This window comes from Lotus japonicus, chromosome 1 (assembly GCF_012489685.1).
Source record: "Lotus japonicus ecotype B-129 chromosome 1, LjGifu_v1.2".
NCBI lineage: Eukaryota > Viridiplantae > Streptophyta > Magnoliopsida > Fabales > Fabaceae > Lotus > Lotus japonicus.
This window is the reverse complement of record NC_080041.1, coordinates 93,677,551-93,700,574: the sequence shown is the minus strand read 5'-3', so window position 1 is coordinate 93,700,574 and position 23,024 is coordinate 93,677,551. Positions and strand designations below refer to the sequence as shown.

Genomic DNA, 23,024 nt, shown 5'->3' with positions numbered 1-23,024 from the left:
ATAAAAATATATAATTAATATTTTTTAAAATTAATTTTCTTGATTAATTTTTTAAAAAAGTAATTGTTATATTAAATTTAATTATTTTATCTTTTTTATAAGTGAGATCGAGCCTGTGTTTTATAATTATCTAAAATTAAATTATTTTTATTAATTAGTCTATTTAAATTTTTTCACAAATGGAACCTATTTTAATTAAATGTAAAAGCTATATATTTAACCAATTGGTTTTAACTTTGTAGTAGCAAGTAATAAAAAATAAAAAATAATTAAATTTTAAAAATATTATTAAAATTATTATTCTTTCAAAACTACTTTATGTTTAAATTATAAATTATCATATAAGTAGAGAAATAATTTTAAATAATAGCAACTAGTAATATAAAATTAGTCTATATTTACTACTAATAAATAAATTTTTATAAGTGAGAAATCTATTTTACTTTTAGTGAATAATACTTATGTTTATTTTTATTATAATACTAGTACTTTTACCCGTGCATCGCACGGGGATACTAATTTTAGTTTATAGCATGTAATTGATTAAAATATGTGTTTTTTTGTTACTTTTTTAAGAAAAATTTCATGAATAAAAAAAAATAAGATTAAAAAAAACAAAAAATTGATTTTTTTGATAAATGTGTCTGATTTACTGAAATGAATGTCTAATAACCGGTTCATTTGCCAAGATTTGATTCCTGACTCTTCACCTTGCAAATCTCTTCATTTCCCTTTACTCACCAAGTGAGTTACCCTTCCCCCCGAATGCCTAATAACTAACCACTAAATTGTATTTAATTTCTATGTTAAATGATTGATAGTGCAAATACATTACCCCCGCCTCCTACTTGCATAGAATAGATATTGCAGTTAAACCACAAAAAACAGTAGATGATTGATATAAAACTCTAGTAAAGTGCACTCATCTACCACGTCATGAAATAAATTGCATCACCTAAAACTAAATATATATAAATGAAGACTAACCGGATAATTACAAACTCTCAAGCTGAAGTTCATTTATTTTAGGAGACCATAGCATTAGCCATTAACATTAGCATCATCTTCATCAACATCTCTTGTTTCACTGAACATGTAATGACTTAGATATTCCATCAAGTAATGACTTAGACATATATCAAGGATGTTTCTACGCCTATTTTGGTTAATTAACAAACACTTTGCGCCTTCAGTCACCGCTACATCTTCCTCATGGCATCCAAATCCAGAGCTATAAGTATAATAGAGGTATAAACTTTGAACAATAACAGGCCCCCCTCAATGACAGAGTTATCAATCAGAGCAAATATCTGCTTGTTCAACTTTCTGTATCCTCTATGTTGGTTCAACTTTCCAAACATGAACTCTTCAAATTCGGGATCAACTATGTATTATGCAGCATTTTCATTGTTGATTTGTTAACTTTAAGAAAAACACCATTAAAAATTTGTCTCAATCTCAATAGCTGTAGAATCCTCCTTGTCTTAGGATGCATGACATTAATGCCAAGGATACGAATAATAAATAAGAGAGAGCTTAGCATTAGGATATACATAAAATCAACCTTTCAGCTTTTCCTCACATTTCAATGGAATCAATTTCATTTCCTGCTCATTGCACTCCTTCGCGCACTGCTTAGTCATGTTGTACATAATCTTACGACTCTTGGCTCTCTTTTCTTCTTAGCAGCTTCAAGCTCCTGCTTTTTCACCAAGGCAGGTCCCTCTTCCGCTTCTTACACAATGTCCTACATGCAAAGAGAATTTGATCAATAATAGTAAAGAAGAGGTTACCTAGAATAATGCCCCTTGACTGACTAAGACCTAAAATAATTTGTACACTTGATGCTAAAATTATTTCACCTTCAGCCTCAAGTTATTTCAGTAAATTATTTCAAGCTTTCATGCCAAATCCCAATATCTTAGATCAAATTTAATTCCCAAAGATCTGAAGCAGCAACCAAGCAGCCTCTAGTTATTTCAGTAAATGAATAAATCAATGTACATGAAGATAAAAGTTTGCTAATAGATCATGGTAACTTAGGTTGATCATGGGAAAGGGGTAGGAGCTAAATTTGAAAGTTAAAGGGGAAAAAAAGAAAAGGCATAAATGCAAGAAGGTGAAGTTGGACCAATAACCTAAGAAGGAAAAGAGCACGAAAGAGCTTGTTGAGGAAACATATGTATGAATCTAAATCAATTTATTTGAAAATGTAGATCAAGTGCACAAATGTCCCAGAACAGCAAGTCTCAGAGTCCAAAAACACAACAGATTTTGTATTAAGGAGACAAAAAGTAGTAGGATGAAATAAAATTTAATCATCTATAGGAAAGATATATGTCTAGCATTGGAATTTATTAGTTGCAGCTAATGTAAGAACTTTCTTTGACAACATTACATCTCCAACATGGTCACACTCACACCCAACATAGAAAGTGCTAACCTGTTAAAACTCCCCATGTTATGAGATCAGCGAATTGTATAACAAACATTAGATGTTAAGAAAATTAACAAACTTGCTACATTAAAGAAAGAAATTTATAAAATGCATGTAAATGAAGCAATTTAAGGGTGAAGCGAATTAAGCCAAAGCCAAAGACAGAGCACACTTACCTATTCATTTTTTGAGATGTAAAATTAGATTCCCATTGGTTTAGAACTTTCACCTCCCATCTGTTGTTCGAAACCTTGTAAGCTACTCAGTGGTTGGAGCTGATTCTGAAGTAAATCCAACAGGTACTACCAAAATTAAGTGTTTTCATGCTCTAGCTGCTAAAATAAAATGAATAAAATATATCAGAATCATGGATAAAAGAAACAAAGAGGTGGGAGTATATTTGGCAGCAACATAACAATCAAAAGAATGTCAAAGTAGTATGAAATATTTTGAATTTCTTTTTAGGTCAGATAGGGAATATGATAAGGATTATTTTTCCAGACCACATGCCCACCACGCTTTCCTTTTTTTCTTCAAGTTACCTTCTTGATTTTTATCATGTCTGATTAATTGCTTATGCCTTGGTTCATAGCTGCATAGATAAATATTAATGTGCTTGGAAAACCAAAAGTCTTCCATCTCTAAGACCATAGACCTGAACAAATTGGATAAGAAATAGGAAAAGAAGAAGCTCTAATTAAGAGCTTGTCTAACAATCAAAACCCTTTTAAAATTACACTCTTTCTTAATACTTTTAGAAATAAAATCTATATATATATGTAAAGCACACTTGTGTTTTTGCATGTAATTAATGTATTAAACCATAAAAGCTCATATACCTTTATATTAAATACATTAAAAAATAAAAAATTTAATAAACTAAAAACTGAAAAAAATAGTATTATAAAAACCTATTCAACTACTTATATAAAATAACAACATTCATAGACTTAAAATTGACTTGAGTTTTGCATTTGACAAATTTAAAAAATCAAAATAAAAAACAAAATAATATTTATTAATAAATAATTTAGATAAAATACTTTTAAAATAAAAAAATTTCTATCAATATATATCTATCTATATTGTACTTGGGGCTCTTATTTCCCAAAGTAATTATATATATATATATATATATATATTTGGTTTTTCCAAAAAAAAAATATCTATCTATCTATATATATTAGTAAAGCTCACTTGAGTTAAGTATTAAGTACAAATACACATGAGAACCTACATACATTAGTAAAAAAACTGGTGTTTTAATGAGATAGCTTAGTGAGTCAATGAACGGGTAGTGGAAACTTGTGCACTAATGATTTCAGTTTTAAACTTACTAAATATCAAATGTATAAGCAAAAGAGTAACATCCATACCAAAAGTGTAACAGGCCACAAAATTATATCTGCAAATGGTTTTAGCAAAGTACCTTAAATTAAAATTAAATTTAATGTTAATTTTAAACTAATATCAATTTAGTCCAAGAAAAAAAAAACTATTAACAATAAAGCATACTTCCGCCAAAATTAATCTTGATATGCAATGGTCTTAGTTTGTTGTCCAATTTTCTGCAGGAATATATGTCTATTTTTCTTAAACTCACAAACTCTTAAAATTCCTGAACATTGTAACTCCGAAGAAAAACTAACATTAAATTAAAAATAGTGGCATGATGGCAATACCAGTGTCAAAAACTTAATAAAAAGCACACTTGTGTTTTGCATGCACTTAATGTATTAAACCATAAAAGCTCACATACCTTTATATTAAATACATTAAAAAATAAAAAATTTAATAAACTAAAAACTGAAAAAAAATTGTATTATAAAAACCTATTCAACTACTTATATAAAATAACAACATTCATAGACTTAAAATTGACTTGAGCTTTGCATTTGACAAATTTAAAAAATCAAAATAAAAAACAAAACAATATTTATTAATAAATAATTTAGATAAAATACTTTTAAAATAAAAAAAATTTCTATCAATATATATCTATCTATAGAGTACTTGGGGCTCTTATTTCCCAAAGTAATTATATATATATATATATATATATATATTTGGTTTTTCCAAAAAAAAAATATCTATCTATCTATATATATTAGTAAAGCTCACTTGTGCTAAGTATTAAGTACAAATACACATGAGAACCTACATACATTAGTAAAAAAGCCGGTGTTTTAATGAGATAGCTTATATATTAGTAAAGCTCACTTGAGCTAAGTATTAAGTACAAATACACATGAGAACCTACATACATTAGTAAAAAAACTGGTGTTTTAATGAGATAGCTTAGTGAGTCAATGAACGGGTAGTAGAAACTTGTGCACTAATGATTTCAGTTTTAAACTTACTAAATATCAAATGTATAAGCAAAAGAGTAAAATCATTACAAAAGTGTAACAGGCCACAAAGTTATATCTACAAATGGTTTTAGCACAGTACCTTAAATTAAAATCAAATTTAATGTTAATTTTAAACTAATATCAATTTAGTCAAAGAAAAAAAAAACTATTAACAATAAAGCATACTTCCGCCTAAATTAATCTTGATATGCAACGGTCTTAGTTTGCTGTCCAATTTTCTGCAGGAATATATGCCTATTTTTCTTAAACTCACAAACTCTTAGAATTCTTGAACATTGTAACTCCGAAGAAAAACTAACATTAAATTAAAAATAGTGGCATGATGGCAATACCAGTGTCAAAAACTTAATAAAATTGTTAATGTCAAGAGGCCATTCAACTATCTACATTCAATAAATAAAAAATGAAATGTATTATATTGAACCATGCATATATTATATCTCTATATAAACAAACCAGTGAAATCACTCACAAACTCAAATTATTCATATTTCTTAGACTTCAGCTGCTGGTGAGAAAAAAATGACAATTGTCTCTAACTACTTCAACAAGTATGTCATTTTTAATTATTTTATTTAATTTCAAAATTGTTTTTTTTTTAATTACTCATTCTTATTTCTTTATTGCAGGAGAAAGATCATCAACAACAACAAGAAACACACATTACTTAGTGATATATATCCCCGTTGCAGATGATTGGAAAATAAAACTGAGAGTTTCACATATATGGTAATTTACTAAACAATTCTTCTCATTCAATTGAAATCATACAAATACATCATCATTTCTATATTTAAATGACACAAATCAGTAACAAAGTGTGAGCCACATAAATTTATATACTGCACTAGAAAGATAAGTGTAAAATGTAGTACTCACTATATTCTTGATAAGAAATAGAAATCTTTCACTCCTCAATATTATCATATTATGGAAAAAAAATAGCAACTTAATCATTCAAAGGGAACAAATGACGTCCATCCTGCAGTTAGATAGAATCTATTTTTATGTTCGTGAAAGTGATTTTAAAAGAACTCCTATGCCACCAGCAATTGTAAACAACACATTAATCTTGATAAAAAAAAAATTAGCACAACTGATAACATCACTGGAATGACTAAATCAATATTAGAAAAAAAAATAGTAGACTACCACGTTCATTTCAATACTAATCTAATTAAGTAATTAAATTTATTTTATATAAAAAAAAACTACTCTCATTTCAATCTCAATAGAAATCTACCTATTTTTTCTTCCGATGAAGCAAAAAAAAAAAATCTACCTGTTTGATCCTTTTTTCCCTTATTAGAGAAAGAAAGTGTGAGAATATCATAACTCAATTATATTTAATTATACATATATTCTAAATCTTCTTCTAAATAATAGTTTTCTTACCTTTCTGCAAATTTAAATATTACAATTAAAAAGTACAAATTAAAAACGAACCCGTGCAACGCACGGGTTTAATTTCTAGTAGAAGAGTATTTGTGAAGCCAGTCCAAAGAGCATTGATTTAATAAAAAGGCATTGAAAAGGCACTATGCAAGAAACAATACAGGACCTGCTATTCTCACACTGACGCATCATGTTCCTTGCACATTACATGTGTGGAAGCCCAGACACCATTTCAACAACCATTTCTCCTACATAGTAAATATCAAAGAATGTAAAATCAGCAGCCTTTCAAAAAAAAATTAGTTCTATAATTTATGTAGGAGGAAAAAAGAGAATCATTCTTACAATGGGGATTGACAACTCCATAACAGTAAAAAAACACATGCATAAAAAACATCAATTCAATTCTAACCCAGAAAATGCGAGCATGGGCATCAGTTCAAATGAATCAAAGTCCCTCAAATTCGGCCTGTCCAGAGCAGAACTGCAAGTAAATTAAAAATGAAAGAGAAGATGAGACCCTAAATCACATAATTGTTAGGAGTAAATTCAAAATAGTTATTAGTTTGAGGGTTTTATTGTAAATAGAAGAGTTGTTATATATACAGCTCATTAGTGTGTAAATATTACAGATTGAATATTAGAATAACAGAAAAGTTTTCCCTCATCTCTATCTCTCTCAGTTCTGTCAATACGATAGATTACTCTCTCTTTCTCTCCTTTGCACTAACAAAGTGATATCAGACCCGATGGTTCGTGGGACCATGGTAACGGCTCCTTGTGTCGAAAGTCTTCCTAGCAGTGTGGCTAGGCAGCGAGTTCCGTTGACCAGCGAACGGCGGTATAAGGTGGATAGCTTCCGCAGACGGGAGGACCATGAGTGATGTGGTTGAGGGACTCACACTTGAGGGGGAGATTTGTTGGAATCAAGTGTTAGAGTCAAGTCCCACATCAGAGAAGTCAAGGTAAGAGGGAGAGTTTATAAGGAGATGGACCCATAAACCTAATGCCTTAAGGTTTTGGATTAAGATGTGGTGTCTAAGATCTCCTTGGTGTTTCCCCTGGACCTTGCCCCATGGGCCCTCGCCGTGACTCTCCCCAACAATAATAAGGTTGATTGAGATGAACAAATGAAAGATAAAAAGAAGAACAATCAAAGAGTTGCAGATAAAGAAACCTAACACCATGATAAACCCATCCAAGGCGCACCGCAACGACGAAGCCACAAATCCAAGGCGGAAGCAGCGGTGCGGTCAGCATCGGCGGCAGTTTCAAATCCAACGGTGAGATGAATCTAGTGAACAGCAGCGACAAATGAATTAAATGAGGCAGTAGGCAGAGAGAATAAATGGAAGGCGTACAACAGAACTGAAACCGTGCGAAAGAGAAGAATCAGAACGGTAGGAGAAAACGAAAAGAGTGAGCGGATACGTTTGAGAAGCCAAAAAGCCAGGAAGATTGTAAAGGGAACTAACGGCTGTGATTTAATCAAGAAGAAGTAATTAGTATTTTTACCAAAATAACCATACTTAAATTTTAAATATTGTACAATAAAATATTGAAGTACCAAATTGCCTTCAAGGTTGCAAAAACTCTTCCTTTATACATAGTATAGATAGATAGATAGATAGATAGATAGATAGATAGATAGATAGATAGATAGATAGATAGATAGTTAAAAAATAATGTTAACAAAGTAGTAGAAAGTGATTATGATGATTTAATTATTTTATATGAGTAAATTCAATATTTTCACAACTAATAAATTAGCTCATTTTTAATTAAATTTATGAGTAGTTAAATAATTTTAACTTAGAAATAAAAAATAGTAATTTATAAATAATAAAATTATTATATTACTAAAATTAATATTGTTATATTTATTAATTATATAAAAATAAATATTGAAATAATTGAATTCAGTGTTGGGGTACTAAAATAGAATCGACAACTATTATCTTATCCTGTCAGGATAATTCTATCCCAACTTCTCGCTTAGGATAAGGGATAAGACTACATAATTATATCTTGTAGGCGCAACAAACAACAAATCATAGCAGAATGTGATTACACTATCTTATCAGCTTATCTTATCCATCGAACATGTCATATAATCGTACCTCGTTTGCTTAATTTAAAACCTCCCCTCAAGTTTATCACTATTATGTACACTAACTTTCCCTTTTTTATTTTGCAAAGTGCACTTACATAAGTTACATTCCCTCACTCATGCACCATTATAAATAACTTAGGGATGTAGAGTGTTATAATAATAATAATAATCTTATGGGAGGTCATTGTAAAATTGCTAAATCTCATAGAATTTCAGTCCAATGTATTGAATAAAATAAATTGTGGTGAGAGTTTGGTTAAGTAATAGAGATATTTTATTAAACAGTTATTTCGTAAGAAAAATATTTTTAAACATATTTTATATTAGAATTAAATTATATGCACCAACATTGTGTAAAGTGACTTTCAAAAAAAAAAACATTGTGTAAAGTGTTCTTTATTTTAAATTCAAACTTAATTATCACCTGAAAATTGTTGGATTTTAATTGGATGACTTTTTAAGTTTTTTTATCCAATTAAATCCATGCGTATAAACTCCAAAATTAATAATTATTAAAATTAATACTACACTAAAATATGCCTATTAAATATAGATAAATATGGATTATGTTAAAAATAATAATATAAAATTATTGATGTAATAAAGCTTAATTATTTTTTGAGTTTTTTTTTTGAAAGTAAGTTTTGAGTTAATTGGTTGTTTGATAATTGAATACTTTAATTATTTCAAGAAAATATAATTAAATAAAAAATTGTGATTATATCACTTTATTATAATAAATCAATAGAAATTTCGCGGAAGGATCCATTAAACAATACTAATAATAATTTCAAAATGGATAAGAATATTTTAATTAAAATTTAAATTAAATTATATCAATGGTATTAATTACATTATTAATTTTCTATTATATATCTGTAAATTCAACCATTATTAATTAATTTATATTTTCAAAAAAAAACCATTATTAATTTATAAAATTTCTGAAATATACAAATTACGAAACTTCCCGGAAATTTCCTACAGATTCGATTGTTGCTCCTCTACATACGTTATATAAATATACCTCAAATACTCCCCAACAAAACAACACATGCAAGGATAAGTAGCAACTGCACTAGGTACAGTTTTTTGTCCTTTGCTTGCTACAAATTCATCACTCACTCAAAAAAAAAAAACAACAATGGCTTCTTCTCATTCTCATCAACAAGAGCCATGGCTGATGGAGAATGGCAACGTGAAAGTGCTGACCAAGGAGATGAGGCATGGCCGCACCGCGCACAGCATGTCATCATCTTCCCTGCGGAAGAAGTCTGATCTCACCCTCGTGTCGAAGGTCCGGTGCGGGTTGCTCAGAAACCTCTTGGCTAATCTCCAAGAGGTTATTCTGGGCACCAAGCTCTCCATTCTCTTCCCTTTCATTCCCGCTGCCATTTTTGCTGAGTGCTATGGCTTGGGCAGAGTAAGTTAATTAATTTCCTCTTACCACCTTGTTACTCTCTATCATAAACTATAATTATTATACCACAAGTTTTAAAGGTTTTGATAGAAAGGAGATGAATGATCTGGATTTCGATATTCCGTCTGATTGACTCTTTGTCTTCAATCTTATTTTCAATTATTCTTTTTTTTTCTTATCATATCATCTGTTGTATCGCTTATTTTTTTTCCTGTGTTATACATATCTTGATGCATGTAACTATGTAAGTGAATTTTAAGTGTGGATTTTTTTTTTAAATCAAACATGTAATTATATTCTTTTATTTTATCTTTTCACTTTTTTTTAATTATGATATGGTAAAATGGATATTTTAATTAGATTTACCTGTAAAATTTATTTATAATCTAATTAGATAGTTATAAAACAATGTTTTGGCAGATACAAAACAGAAGAGCAGTGAATTAGGGCAAATAATCTGTTAAAAAAAATTAGGGCAAATAATAATAAGAGTAATTCTCCCCTTTTGTTTTAAAGCTCTTTAAGGAAAAGGTTAACAAAAATTTAGCAATATTTCCACAAGATAAGTTTATTCAAACACGTTCAAACAGATTTTATTATAAAAATAATGCATACACAACATCAAAACATAGGTAGCAATTAAAAAATAGTAAAGTTTATTTCAAGGTACCAAGTCTATGTCTTCTGAGATTGTCGACAGTTGATTAATTAATATTTTTCATTAAATTAAAAAATTATATGATTTAAATGTCGTGTAGATTTGTGTCATTTCATATGTTGCTATTACGTGATTAAGATTATAACCACTCTCATTTTTCTATCGCAAACAGTCCTGGGTTTTTGTATTGAGCTTACTTGCACTGACCCCACTAGCTGAACGTGTCAGCTTCCTCACAGAGTATGTTGCACCTTACCTTAATCTTTCAATCTTTTTGTTTCTGGGTTGATTGCTGATTCTCATTCTGTTTTCTCTGTTTGTTATTTGTTACTTCAATTATTGCAGACAAATTGCCTTTTACACAGGTCCCACAGGTATGAACCTCTAGTACATTATGATAATGCAATTGTTAATTGTAATGTTATCATGAGATTATAATAGTGATGGTGAAACTAAATGTTTTATATTTGTTTCATAATTACAGTTGGTGGACTTCTTAATGCAACATGTGGGAATGTTACTGAGCTCATCATAGCAATATTTGCTCTTAGCAGCAACAAAATTGCTGTGGTCAAGTATTCTCTCTTGGGTTCTGTGCTTTCAAACCTACTTCTTGTCCTTGGAACCTCTCTATTCTGTGGTGGCATTGCAAACATTAGAGCAGAACAAAAATATGACAGAGTAAGGCCCTAAATACAATCAAGGTTACATACTGAGAGTGCAAATATTTTTTTATAGCGTGTTTGGATCAGTTTTTTTGAAGACTCATAATCAATAATTCTCAACCTCCAAAAGCTTCTACATGATTTAGTGCATGTTTGAAAAGCCTTCTGCAAATGATTCTGAAAGAAGCTCTTGTGTCTGGGTTTCAGAATTGATTCTGATATATGGAAACTCAGAATCCAAACAAGGTTTACTGTGGAAACTCATTACATCACCATTATGTGAACTAACTTATGTTGCCTATTGAATTTGCAGAGACAAGCAGATGTGAACTCACTTATGTTGCTGCTGGCTTTGTTGTGCCACTTGCTCCCAATGCTATTCAGATACAGTGCTGCCTCTGCTGCTCTAACTGTCGAGCCGTCGCTCTATTTGTCGCGAGCTTCGAGCATTGTGATGCTGGTTGCATATCTTGCTTACCTTGTCTTTCAACTGTGGACACACAGGCAATTGTTTGAAGCTGAAGATGTAAGCTTTCTTGAGTTCTGAAGTGGTGAAGTTGGTTGCAATTCTGGTGTATGAAAATATCTTGAAAAGCAATTAACATTGTCTGCATTGTACAGGAAGATGAAGGTGGCAACAATGAATCAGAAGAACAAGCTGTGATTGGATTCTGGAGTGGCTTTGCTTGGCTGGTTGGGATGACTGTATTCATTGCTTTGTTGTCTGAATACGTGGTCGATACAATTGAGGTAATTGACTCATGACATCTTTTGAAATTCTGCTACAATTGATTCTAAAGTCAAAATCAATTCTAGGAAGAAGAAACGTCCCTAAGTAGCTTCTGGGTGCCAAAATTGATTCTGACGAAAAATAATCTGATTATGACATGCTATCAAAATGTTTTCCAGCAAAAGTGGATCTATTGTGATTGTTAAATACTGAGATGATTAAATTTTCAATCTTTAACAGGATGCATCAGATTCATGGGGTCTGTCTGTAAGTTTCCTCAGCATAATCTTGCTACCAATAGTTGGCAATGCAGCAGAACATGCAGGAGCAATCATTTTTGCTTTCAAGAACAAGCTAGTAAGTGTTATCAATTCAATGCTTCCTTTCATGTTACATGAATTCATATTTTCCAAGCCATGAAAAAATAACATTTTTCCGGTGAATTAAACTAAGTAATCCTATCATGACTGCAGGACATCTCATTGGGTGTTGCATTGGGTTCTGCAACTCAAATTGGCATGTTTGTGGTAACATACTCACCTTCAAAATGTGAATTGAAATTTTCATTTGATATTCTTTTTGAGTAATGGAAGCTTATATATGCTTCACAATATAGGTTCCCCTATGCGTGATTGTTGCTTGGATAATGGGTGTGAATATGGACTTGAACTTCAACCTTCTAGAGACAGGTTCTCTTGCTGTGGCAATAATAGTCACAGCCTTCACATTACAGGTACATTCAACTCAAACTCAATTCACCAAAAAAAAAACTTTGTTTTAACTTCATATTTTCATTGTACTCAAAGCATTGACAAAACCACCATCTTAATTGTTTATAGGATGGAACCTCTCACTACATCAAAGGCCTTATTCTTCTCCTTTGCTACATTGTTATTGGGGCTTGCTTCTTCGTACAAAGATTACCCTCCGGTAAGAATAATATGTATTATTATCTCAGCTTACATAACACTCAAAATCTACACAATTCTTATATTGGGAAATTCTACAGTGTACCATGTTAAAAACTGTTTCCACCCATGAACCATAATTTTACTTGCTAAATTAAATTTGCAAGGAAACTCTTTTAATTTGTGGACTAAATTTTTCAAGATCCATGGTAGATAATGTATTCTCATAATTCTGACTTAATTTTTGTCCTCTTTTTCTCAGACCAAATTAATGCTAACAACATAATGCTCAAATCAGTCCCTAATGCAGCTTTAAGCGCCTAGTAGGTAAGTCCATGCTATGTAGCACGATTGAGATATAGAAGTTGTTTGGATGCAGATAAAAAACACTGTTTGTAGCTTATCTTCAAGAAGTGCTTTTCTGTCCACATCCAAACAGGCTCATAATCCTTTGAATATATTATTACTCTGGAGCTAACAATGGGAACCTGGATTGCAGGCTTTGGCCTATTATGGTCTCAATCTTGAGATGAAGATTGGTAGCTAGCATGCAGAGTCAAGACTCACAGGCATACAGATTCAATGGATTGGTTATTGGTTCATTGCTTCATTTCAATCATTTTGTTATACTCATATGAAAAGAGAAGGCAGAGAAAGTTTGCAGTGGCTTAATTAGCAAGTAATTTAGTTATTGCAAGCTGTTAGTACAAGATTTTTATTCATATGTGTGTTTTATCGAAGAATTTGTGGCCTGGTGGCACAGGACTCAGTGGGTTGTTTTGATCGTGTGCTTCTTTAGATGATAAATAAATTATGGAAATTATTGTTCTTGCACCTATCGAATTTGCTGAGTTTCTTTCCTTTGTGCACTTAAACTCCCGCATGGGACTCACCTAGAGTTTTAACATTTAAGGGTCATAAATTTTATTTTATTTTTCTTTATTAAAATCAACCAATTTAAGGGTCATAAAATTTATTTTCTTTTTGTTTTTCTTTATTAAAAACCAACTTAAGGGTCATAGAGTTTGTTGTAGACACTTTAGTAAAAAAAAATTGGGGAGAAGTGATATGTGTGATAATGTGATTAGATTTTTTTTTTGATAAGCCAAAAGAATATATTGAACGGAAGTACAAAGGGTACTTCAACCCAATACAAAGAGAGAAAAGAGAAGCAGAAAGAGAAGAGATTTACAAAGAGAGAAAGAAGCACCAACCATGGAAGCGCTTTGAAAAAAAATGCCTCATTAAAACCTTACTAGGAAAACCCCCTTGAGAAAAACCTAGTAAGGAAAAATAGAACAAAATTTTGATGAAAGATATAGAAATAAAAATGAAGTGTTTATTGCATGTGAATACTAATTGGGTCTCTAAATTAAAGTTGGGACTTCTTCTATATTAAGGGTAATAAAAGCAAGAGTAGTGCAATCTAGTCATGAAATTGCATAGTGCATACACACTTCTAGCAACATGGGCATGTTTTGTCCTCATTTTCCACCCCTCTTTGAGCCAAGTTAGTTTTGTCTGGTAATATACCTGCCCACACACTTCTAGCAACATCTTCACATCTTATGCTTGTAGTGTGTTCTGTTACATCAAACTGGTTGTAACTGTTTAGTGTAAACAGAATGAAGAAAGGAATGAGGAAAAGAAATTATCATCACTGAGCAATGAATTGTACAAGTGATTATATACAATGGTGATCAAGCTTGTGTAGTTCCCCAGTTCCAGTATGTTACTTAATAGAATTAGGCTTAATTGCACTTTTGGTCCCCCAACTATTGCCTTCCTGCGAAAATCGTCCCCAAACTTCAAAATTAGCAAAAAACGTCCTCCAAGTTTACATGTCGTTGCACTTTTGGTCTGTCGTTTGCCTTCCGTGAGAAAACTAACGTGAGAAGTTGATGTGGCTCCCTCACGCGTGTCTCACGTGACTTTCTTCAGAGAACTTGATGGCTGGACAAGTCACATGCTTCTCACGTGACTCTAAAAGGCTCCAACGATCATCTCTTTCCTCCATTGTCTTCTTCACCATGGAACCCTTAAAAGAGGGGTTTTCGAGTCACGTGAAAAACATGTGACTTGTCCAGTCATCAAGCTCTCTGAAGAAAGTCACGTGAGGGAGCCACATCAGCTTCTCACGTTAGTTTTCTCACGGAAGGCAAACGGCAGACCAAAAGTGCAACAGCATGTAAACTTGGAGGACTTTTTTTGCTAATTTTGAATTTTGGGGACGCTTTTCACAGGAAGACAATAATTGGGGGACCAAAAGTGCAATTAAGCCATAGAATTAGCTAACTTTAGGGTAACTAACTTGCTTGTTATTCAAATACTTATTAACTAACTTCTAACTCTTTACTTGATCAAATACTATCCCTCAAAATGGGAGGTACAAATCCATTAATCCCATTTTGGACAATGGAGCATGAAAAACAGAAGTCACTGGTTTAGTGAACAAATCTGCCAATTGATAAGCAGATTTTATAGGGACCATCAGAAGCAACTTTCTCTCTGACAAAGTGGCAGTCGGTTTTGACCTCTCGTGCAATGTAGGATCAGTGATCAAGTATACTGCAGACTGATTGTCACAAAAAACCAAGGAAGGTCCAGGATCAAGATGAAAGTCCTTGAACAAGGAATGAATCCATGTCAACTCATTGGTTACATTTTCTAAATCCGTATACTCTGCCTCGGATGAGGACTTAGAAACAATCTAATGTTTTTTAGATTTCCATGAAACTAGTGCTAACTGCTCCTTTCAAATATCTCAATAAATGGTGATCAAAACTAGCAAATGACTAAGGGAACAAAGTTTCGCCCGAGCTTCCTTATTTTAAACAGAAAAACCATGTGAAAATGAAAGTTTGGCCAAGCTATCCGCCACAAAATCACCAGGACGACGAATAAAAGAAAGTCCACAAAATCAAGAGATAAAATTAAGTCTCAACGATCTCGGATATTAGAAGACACACAAACATGTTGTGTTTCAAGTGTGAGTAAGTCCCACATTGGAAAGATAAGAAAAAGTTTGAGTGGTTTATAAGTGTAAGAACTCACACACCCATTGCCTTAATGTTTTGGGTGAAGGATGTGGTGTCTGGTTCACTTATGGTTTGCTCTTTAAAAGTCCAATGTGGAGTTTTATACCATCTCCTTTCTTGCCTCTTTCTTTGGCCCAACAAAACAACCCCCGAAAGGTCTCTTCCAAGCCTCAAACAGAAGCATGCAAGCAGTCTCGAAGCAAACCTAAGGAAAGAAAATATCAAAAGCCAAGGAGAGACCGACGAAAGGAAAGGGCCTCCACGACATCTGAAGAAGCTGAAGCAAGAACCTCTATGTAGTCATCTTGGGCGTCAAAACCAAGGCTAGCTAAACTTGAAGCTGCAACAAATGCATCAAAGTTAACCTTCACCACCCTAGAGGGAGGTTGTGACCAAACCGACGGAAGGTCCCTAGGAGTAGTCGAGCTGAAGGGGATGTCGTCACCAAGGAGAGGGAGAGAGAGGAGGCACGCCAAAGGAAGCTGCAGGTTGACCACAAAATAACATGTTGTGTCGGTCATACAAAATGGAGTTAATGTCAAGAACAAATAAAAAATCTGACACGAAATCTTGCATAGAGGTAATATGATCAACTTTAATACCCAAGGCTACAAGCAAACCACAAAGGCTGTAAATACAGGGCAAGTCAGGAGCATATGATGCGTCGTTTCCTGAGTGGAAACACAACACGAGAATATAAGGTTAGCAGGTTTCCATCTTTGTCCCTGACCAATCAGGTTAGATCGAATAGGGAGAAGGTTCAAGCAAGCTCGCCAGGTTGTTTCCTTACAAAAGTGCAAAGTGGTCATTTTCCATAATTTCTTCCAACCGGTAGCAGGGAGGGGTGGGTAGTCTGAAGGTGATGCCAAGCTCGTCCGCCCATACTATGTAATAAAGTGATTCCTAGGTTTAGGAGAATATCAGTCATTAGTAGCCATTTTCTAGAAAAACACATGCTCATGCTAGTAAAGAGGCAGCAAGATTGCCAGGATCCTGCTGGGTAGTGAGAGGCTAGAAAAAGGTAATCCACCAACTCCTTGTTCCATTTCATCTAGCCCAAGACCATAAGATCCGTCATCCACTTAATATTTAAATCGTGAGCGACGTCCTCCGAATAGACGGTAGAAGTCATTGTCGACAACCAATTATTCTCACATACCCTAATACAACGCTCATCCCAAACACACCTAGAAATAAGTAAAACTATCAAAATTTATTAATATTTACCGGAATTTCTCATATGAGAATAATAAATTAAATACTTATATTCTATTAAAATAATTTGGGGGTTTTAACTTTTGAGCTTTTTAAACCCACCCTCTTCTCTAGCGCCTTATCTCCTCTCTCCGTCGTTTCATCTGTCTGCTCCCATGTCCGCCACAGAGGAGAGGGCCTTACTCTCGTGGCGCCAAATCCCGCACCTCCAATGCGGTGTCGTTACACCAAGTACAACCCGCCACGCGCTCCGGCAGAGCGCCACCGTCAGTTTCGCGGCCTCCGCCGGTGACTGCAGGTTCGCCTGCTTCTCGGTGGCGGAAACGAAACTGCATCCGGACCATTTCGTTCCGACACTGTCTCAGCTCCTTAAGCACCCTCTGGCCATCTTGGCGTTCGTGCCCAGAGATGCTTCCCTCTTCTCTGCCGGAGCCATCGCCGGTGCCGCCGCAAAGACCGTCACAGCGCCGCTCGACCGTATCAAGCTCCTTATGCAGGTGCGGAAATCGCATTTTACTAGCTCCTAACTAGCTTGTAAGTTGTAACTGAAATTTAACAACTTGCTAACTGAAAGAAACTACGTCCCAAACGCAGAGTTTCAATGGAGCTTTGAAAATGAGTTGACCTATAATTAGGGTTATGTAAGAATTCTGCCAAAAAAAATAAAGAAGTTTTTGAATCATAAATTTGTTTTGTATATGTGATTATGTGTGCTTGAGAGCGTATGGATTTGTTGGGAGAGGCCTATCCACTTAACGTGATCTCATAGCTTCAGGGGATTAGTCTTATTGGTGCCGGTTGTGCGGATACCTTGGAAAACCCAAAAAAATATTTGTGCATCATGTTTGGATTAGCTTTATTTTTTGTTTAGAAAAGCTTATAATAAAAATAACCGATAAAATATCAAATTATTAATCACATGTTTAACATAAGGAAATGTTAGTTTGATATGCAAAATTGTTGGAAATAAGAGAGAGGAAGGAGATGGTGTTTTGCACATAAGTGAAAACAAGTCAACTAAAAATGAAAACAAAAAAGAAGCGAGATACTCCCTCATTAGTCATAACCAAGACATTGCAGAGATAACTTTTAATTAATCAAATTTGAAAACTCAGTCACTATTTATTTGCAGACTCATGGTGTGCGGGTTGGGCAAGATAGTGCTAAGAAGGCGGCAATAGGTTTCGTGGAGGTAATGTTCAATCTTTTTTCTTTTCTTCCATCCTAATTTGTTTATTGTTTTGTTTTTACATTTGTTTCGATATGCAGATTCAAGAGTATGTTGTTTTGCATTTAAATTGTAGATGTGTAAGGTGATTGTATATGTGCTATATGATAATGATCTGCTTATGTACTTCCTTTTAAATCCCTTTTAGCCTAACACTTGGCTAGCTACGAATCTGTTTCGGAATTGGGATGAGGGATTTTTCACTAACTTGAGATGATAGGGTCATACAAGCAAGTATGATGCTACTACCTGGGCTATTTGTTAACAACTACTGATACATTTTTCATATATACTTTTAAATGGTGTATCAGTGTATGTATATACTAGTCAAATGAATAAAATTTCACCGTCTCAGACTGAAAGAGATGAGGCTTTATAACTCATCAAATTTCATTGATAACAATAAATGGGCTTTCCTTTTAATGATTGGAACAATAATAGGCCACAAGAAAGGGTTCTTGTCTTTTTGAGTTTGAACTTTATCATCCATTGTGAGTGCTTATTCATGTTAATAAGAGGATTCTAAATTTTAGGAATGACCCTTGCCTACAACCACTAACTTTATCATGAACCAGCTATTCTCAAATGTTTAAACTGTTTGGTAAAGAGTGCAAACACATGCATTCATTAAAGATTCTATATCTAACACATTCCCTCACACAAATACTCATTGGGCTTCGAATGATAATGCACATGTTGCCCTTTCAGTTTCTTGTGCTAAAAAATGCTTATTTTTTTTTATTATAAATTTATAGGAATGGGTCATAGTGATAAATTTTGATGTCATGTCATGAATCCATTATCCCACGAGCTTAAATTTTTCGGTAGAGCACATGAATAATTTTATATGAACAGTGGAAAATTGAATCAAATAAAGGAGATTTGGCAAAGAATGAATTTCAAGGGGTAAATTGAGAAGTTTCATACCTCCTGGTACACTCCATTACCTTGGCATGTTCTGTATGTAAAGACTGTTAGCTTACTAATAATAAGAGAAGGTTACTTTTGTCAGTTACCTCCTGTTGTTAAGGATTAATATCTACAAATCGCTCATCAATTACTAAATGCAGTTTATTTGCCTCTCCAGTATCTTTGCTGGAGGAGTTTGAGTTTTTCCCTTCTTAGATGCACTAAACTCTGATGAAAACAATGTAAAATTTTTCTTGGATCTTAAATGCCAAAATTACAGGCCATAACAGTTATAGGAAAGGAAGAAGGGATTAGAGGTTACTGGAAGGGGAACCTCCCTCAGGTCAGTGCAATTAGGAATGACGATATTGGTATTTCTGTATTTGTATCCCCTTAATATTGACTAGTCTTTTCATTTGTTTTAGTGTTTCTTTTTAAATTTTCCAGGTTATCCGGGTTATACCTTATAGCGCAGTTCAGCTTTTTGCTTATGAAATTTATAAGGTTACCTCCAACTATCCATTTTGCAGTTCTAGTAATAGCAAATATTATATGTTCATGTCTGAAGCTCTGCTTTCGGATCTACAGAAAATATTCAGGGGACAGAATGGCGAGCTCTCTGTTGTGGGAAGACTTACAGCAGGTGCTTTTGCTGGCATGACATCTACTTTTGTAAGTAATTAATTAGAGGACACTTGCTTCTGTGGTTTCATTGGTTTGTGGTGTTCTTGTGTGTTTTTTTTCTTTTAGGTATTTATATAATACAGTCAATACCTATTAGAAGTTTATTTTATGCAAAATGTTATTTTATATCCTTTGGATCTTGCTCATTTTTTATCAAAGGCCATCTATGTATCTAATATTTTTTATATCATGTAGATTACCTACCCATTAGATGTTCTGAGATTACGATTAGCAGTTGAACCTGGTTATCGAACCATGTCAGAGGTATGATTGAACTAATTTAGTATTGAAGCAAAATCTGCGTTTGTGAAAATGAACCATTTTATGGCTTTTCCAGGTTGCCTTGAGCATGCTAAGGGAGGAAGGAGTTGCATCTTTCTACAAAGGCCTGGGGCCTTCTCTAATTGCAATAGCTCCTTATATTGCTATGAATTTTTGTGTTTTTGACTTGTAAGTTGATTAATAGTCTTTTGTCTTTCGGGTAAATGGTGGGACAATGAACTTGGACATTGAATTTGTTTCATCTTTATGGGTGATAGGTTAAAGAAGTCATTGCCTGAGAAATATCAAAATAGAACTGAAACATCTATCCTTACTGCCTTGCTTTCGGCATCTCTTGCCACAATGACATGCTATCCTCTCGACACTGTCAGAAGACAGATGCAATTGAAGGGTACACCTTATAAGACATTATTAGATGCTTTTTCAGGTGAGGATTACTACTGTGTACATTTTAGCATCAGCAATTTATACCACCACAGACTAGATTTATGTGCTAATTATTGACAAATATATAAGCTTCCTTAGTTTATAACATCAAAAGGTTTATGATAGAAACTGTATCTAATAGAACTGAACAAAGAGATGAATTCTCTTATTGAAGAAGAAAAATGATTGATTACACATTCTAGCATTTGAGAGGCTAGTCTCTCCCAAAACTGATCTAATATCTACCATGATTCCTTAACTACTCTTCAATAATGGAACAAACTATTAACTGTTAACTAACTGACAGTTACAACTATCAAACAGTTTAACTAACAATATTACACTTGAAATATGGAGAAAATATAATTTTATTACTTGAATACAAATACACTAGGTAATTACAATATAGAGGCCAGACTACCTATTTAAGGAAATAAATAAGTAATTATGTACAATATCATAATCTCCTAAGTCCTAAATAAAAAATAAATCTCCTAAAACCAAATAATATCTGAATATTACAACACTCCCCCTCAAGCTGGTGAATGATATCTATCGTTTCCAGCTTGCAAGTAAGATCTCGGAGTCGCTCTAAGCGAAGATCCTTGGTTAGCAGATCTGCCAACTGAAGTCCTGAGGGAACGTACTATGTAGTAATAAGACCATGTCCAATTTCTCTTTGATGAAGTGTGGTCTATCTCTTTGTGCTTTGTTCTGTCGTGTTGGACTGGATTGTGAGCAATACTAATGGCAGACTTATTATCACAGAATAGTCTCATAGGAGCTTCATATTTTATTTTCAAATCATCTAGTATGATCTTCATCCACAACAACTCACAAACTCCTTGAGTCATGGCTCTGAATTCTGCCTCGACATTTGATCTGGAAGCCTCATTCAGCTTCTTGCTCCTCCATGTCACTAAATTTCGCCTAAGAACATGCAATATCCAGTGGCGGACCTTCTGTCAACAATCGACCCGGCATAATCTGCATCAGTATTCAGTATAAACCTTCATAGTCAACTGTTCACTTTTCTTGAACAGCAGACCTCTGCCTGGACTTGCCTTCAGATACTGCAAGAATCCACCGCCTGTAAGTGCCTCTCCCGTGGGTCATGCATGAATTGACTGACAATACTAACACTGACAATACTAACAGGATAAGCTAGGTCAGGCCCCCTCTCCCTTCTTAGTGTCCCTCTTGTAACACTCTCCCTTCTAAATAAAGTGCTCATGTCAAAAACCACGTATCATATAAACGATTTTTCGTAAGCTAAAATGTTTATTGAAATAAGCTATTTAGTATGTAAGTGTTTATCCATGAGCTTACTATAGATAGGTTAGAAGCTATATTCATAAGCTTAACTAAACTTATGTTTAAGTGCTTATTATAAGGTAGGCTCAAATAAGTTCTTCCAAAGGCATCTTATTGCTTTAATTGTCCACGGTCCACCACTGTATTTTTCTGTCTACAATCTGTCGTTCTTTACTTTTTCCCCTGAAAGATACCAAACATGTTCATGATCATGGCTGTAATATAACAATATAGTATTTACTATTTAGTGTTTATACATTTAGCAATGGTAGGAGGGTGCTCTGGATGGTAAATTATTTGAGTTCTTGTATTGTAACACGAGGGAAACCTTGGAGCTCTTTGCTGAGGCATGCAGTTAATATGCCTGCTCGTACTTTTTGGAAGTTATAGGTATCTTTGTTTAGTAAAGACAAACATGAATTTTAGTTTGTGCCCTCCAAATCTCTTCAAACTAAAATGAGATGATTATAACATTGGAATTCACTTTTGGCAAGTTTTCAATTTTTATTGCTTCTGTAGGATTAGCTATTTCAATTTATTCTTATGTTGATGTTGATGCAGGTATTGTAGCTCGAGATGGAGTTACTGGTTTGTATCGAGGATTTGTGCCCAATGTTCTAAAAACCCTACCAAACAGCAGGTTCCTTGTTTTCTCCTGTTGCCTATAGAAATAAGATAATGAATTTATGATTATATTTAACTGCATTACCCTTTAGCAATTGTTGGGAAGCCTTACCTTGTCCATATTTTCCTTCTTGACAGCTAAATGTTCATGCTTTCTCGTCATTAGTTTCTTATCCCTCCCTTGTTTCTCTCTGCAGCATCAAGCTTACCACTTATGACATTGTTAAGCGCATAATTGCAGCTAGTGAAGAAGAATTTCAAACAATTGTAGAGGAAAATCGCAACAAACAAAAGAACATAAACAATCAAAGATAGTGAGTGACCTTTGATATCATGATATTATTTTAGCCATTCTTGCTCTCAAATTTTGTTTATTTGAGAACAATACTCCCTTCATTATTGTGGGAATTGCTTTAGTCTCTCTGCCAGCAGTAATGATAATTATCCAGCTGACAAGGTTCCTGTACCTGTTGGCTGAGAATTTTGTAGGATAATATTTTTTTGCTAGGAGTGTTGTATATGCTATTTAACCTTTGATGAATTCATTTTTAGGTGTAATATTTTGGAGATGCACACAGAATGTGAAAATTTTGGATCTACCTTTGC

The 23,024-nt window shown here is 33.4% G+C and overlaps 2 protein-coding genes and 1 pseudogene across 2 annotated transcripts; 2 read left to right on the top strand and 1 right to left on the bottom strand.

Annotated features, from left to right (window-relative positions):
* Positions 1–1,028: 1,028 nt before the first annotated feature.
* Positions 1,029–2,460, bottom strand: LOC130712552 (60S ribosomal protein L7-4-like; annotated as a pseudogene).
* Positions 2,461–9,363: 6,903 nt separating this feature from the next.
* Positions 9,364–13,532, top strand: LOC130727935 (vacuolar cation/proton exchanger 3-like). Its single transcript, XM_057579249.1, has 12 exons — positions 9,364–9,740; positions 10,568–10,635; positions 10,741–10,769; positions 10,880–11,076; positions 11,374–11,586; positions 11,682–11,810; positions 12,031–12,147; positions 12,264–12,317; positions 12,407–12,523; positions 12,630–12,720; positions 12,961–13,025; positions 13,198–13,532. Exons 1-11 carry the CDS (start codon positions 9,462–9,464, stop codon positions 13,020–13,022), a joined length of 1,356 nt encoding a protein of 451 aa, XP_057435232.1. The 5' UTR covers positions 9,364–9,461; the 3' UTR covers positions 13,023–13,025; positions 13,198–13,532.
* A 3,490-nt stretch (positions 13,533–17,022) lies between these two features.
* Positions 17,023–23,017, top strand: LOC130727937 (probable envelope ADP,ATP carrier protein, chloroplastic). Its single transcript, XM_057579251.1, has 10 exons — positions 17,023–17,448; positions 18,084–18,143; positions 19,369–19,431; positions 19,536–19,592; positions 19,677–19,760; positions 19,968–20,036; positions 20,110–20,222; positions 20,312–20,481; positions 22,356–22,434; positions 22,616–23,017. The coding sequence occupies exons 1-10, from the start codon at positions 17,107–17,109 to the stop codon at positions 22,731–22,733; spliced, it is 1,155 nt and encodes a 384-aa protein (XP_057435234.1). The 5' UTR covers positions 17,023–17,106; the 3' UTR covers positions 22,734–23,017.
* The last annotated feature ends 7 nt before the right edge of the window (positions 23,018–23,024 follow it).

What these genes read in the sequence shown, in the direction of transcription:
- LOC130727937 (XM_057579251.1), top strand. Translation starts at nt 17,107, where the DNA reads ATGTCCGCCACAGAGGAGAGGGCCTTACTCTCGTGGCGCCAAATCCCG. An exon ending in CTGGCATGACATCTACTTTT is followed by an intron (nt 19,761 to 19,967) that starts GTAAGTAATTAA and finishes TATATCATGTAG; the next exon opens with ATTACCTACCCATTAGATGT. An exon ending in AATTTTTGTGTTTTTGACTT is followed by an intron (nt 20,223 to 20,311) that starts GTAAGTTGATTA and finishes TATGGGTGATAG; the next exon opens with GTTAAAGAAGTCATTGCCTG.
- LOC130727935 (XM_057579249.1), top strand. Translation starts at nt 9,462, where the DNA reads ATGGCTTCTTCTCATTCTCATCAACAAGAGCCATGGCTGATGGAGAAT. An exon ending in CGTGTCAGCTTCCTCACAGA is followed by an intron (nt 10,636 to 10,740) that starts GTATGTTGCACC and finishes CAATTATTGCAG; the next exon opens with ACAAATTGCCTTTTACACAG. An exon ending in TCACAGCCTTCACATTACAG is followed by an intron (nt 12,524 to 12,629) that starts GTACATTCAACT and finishes AATTGTTTATAG; the next exon opens with GATGGAACCTCTCACTACAT.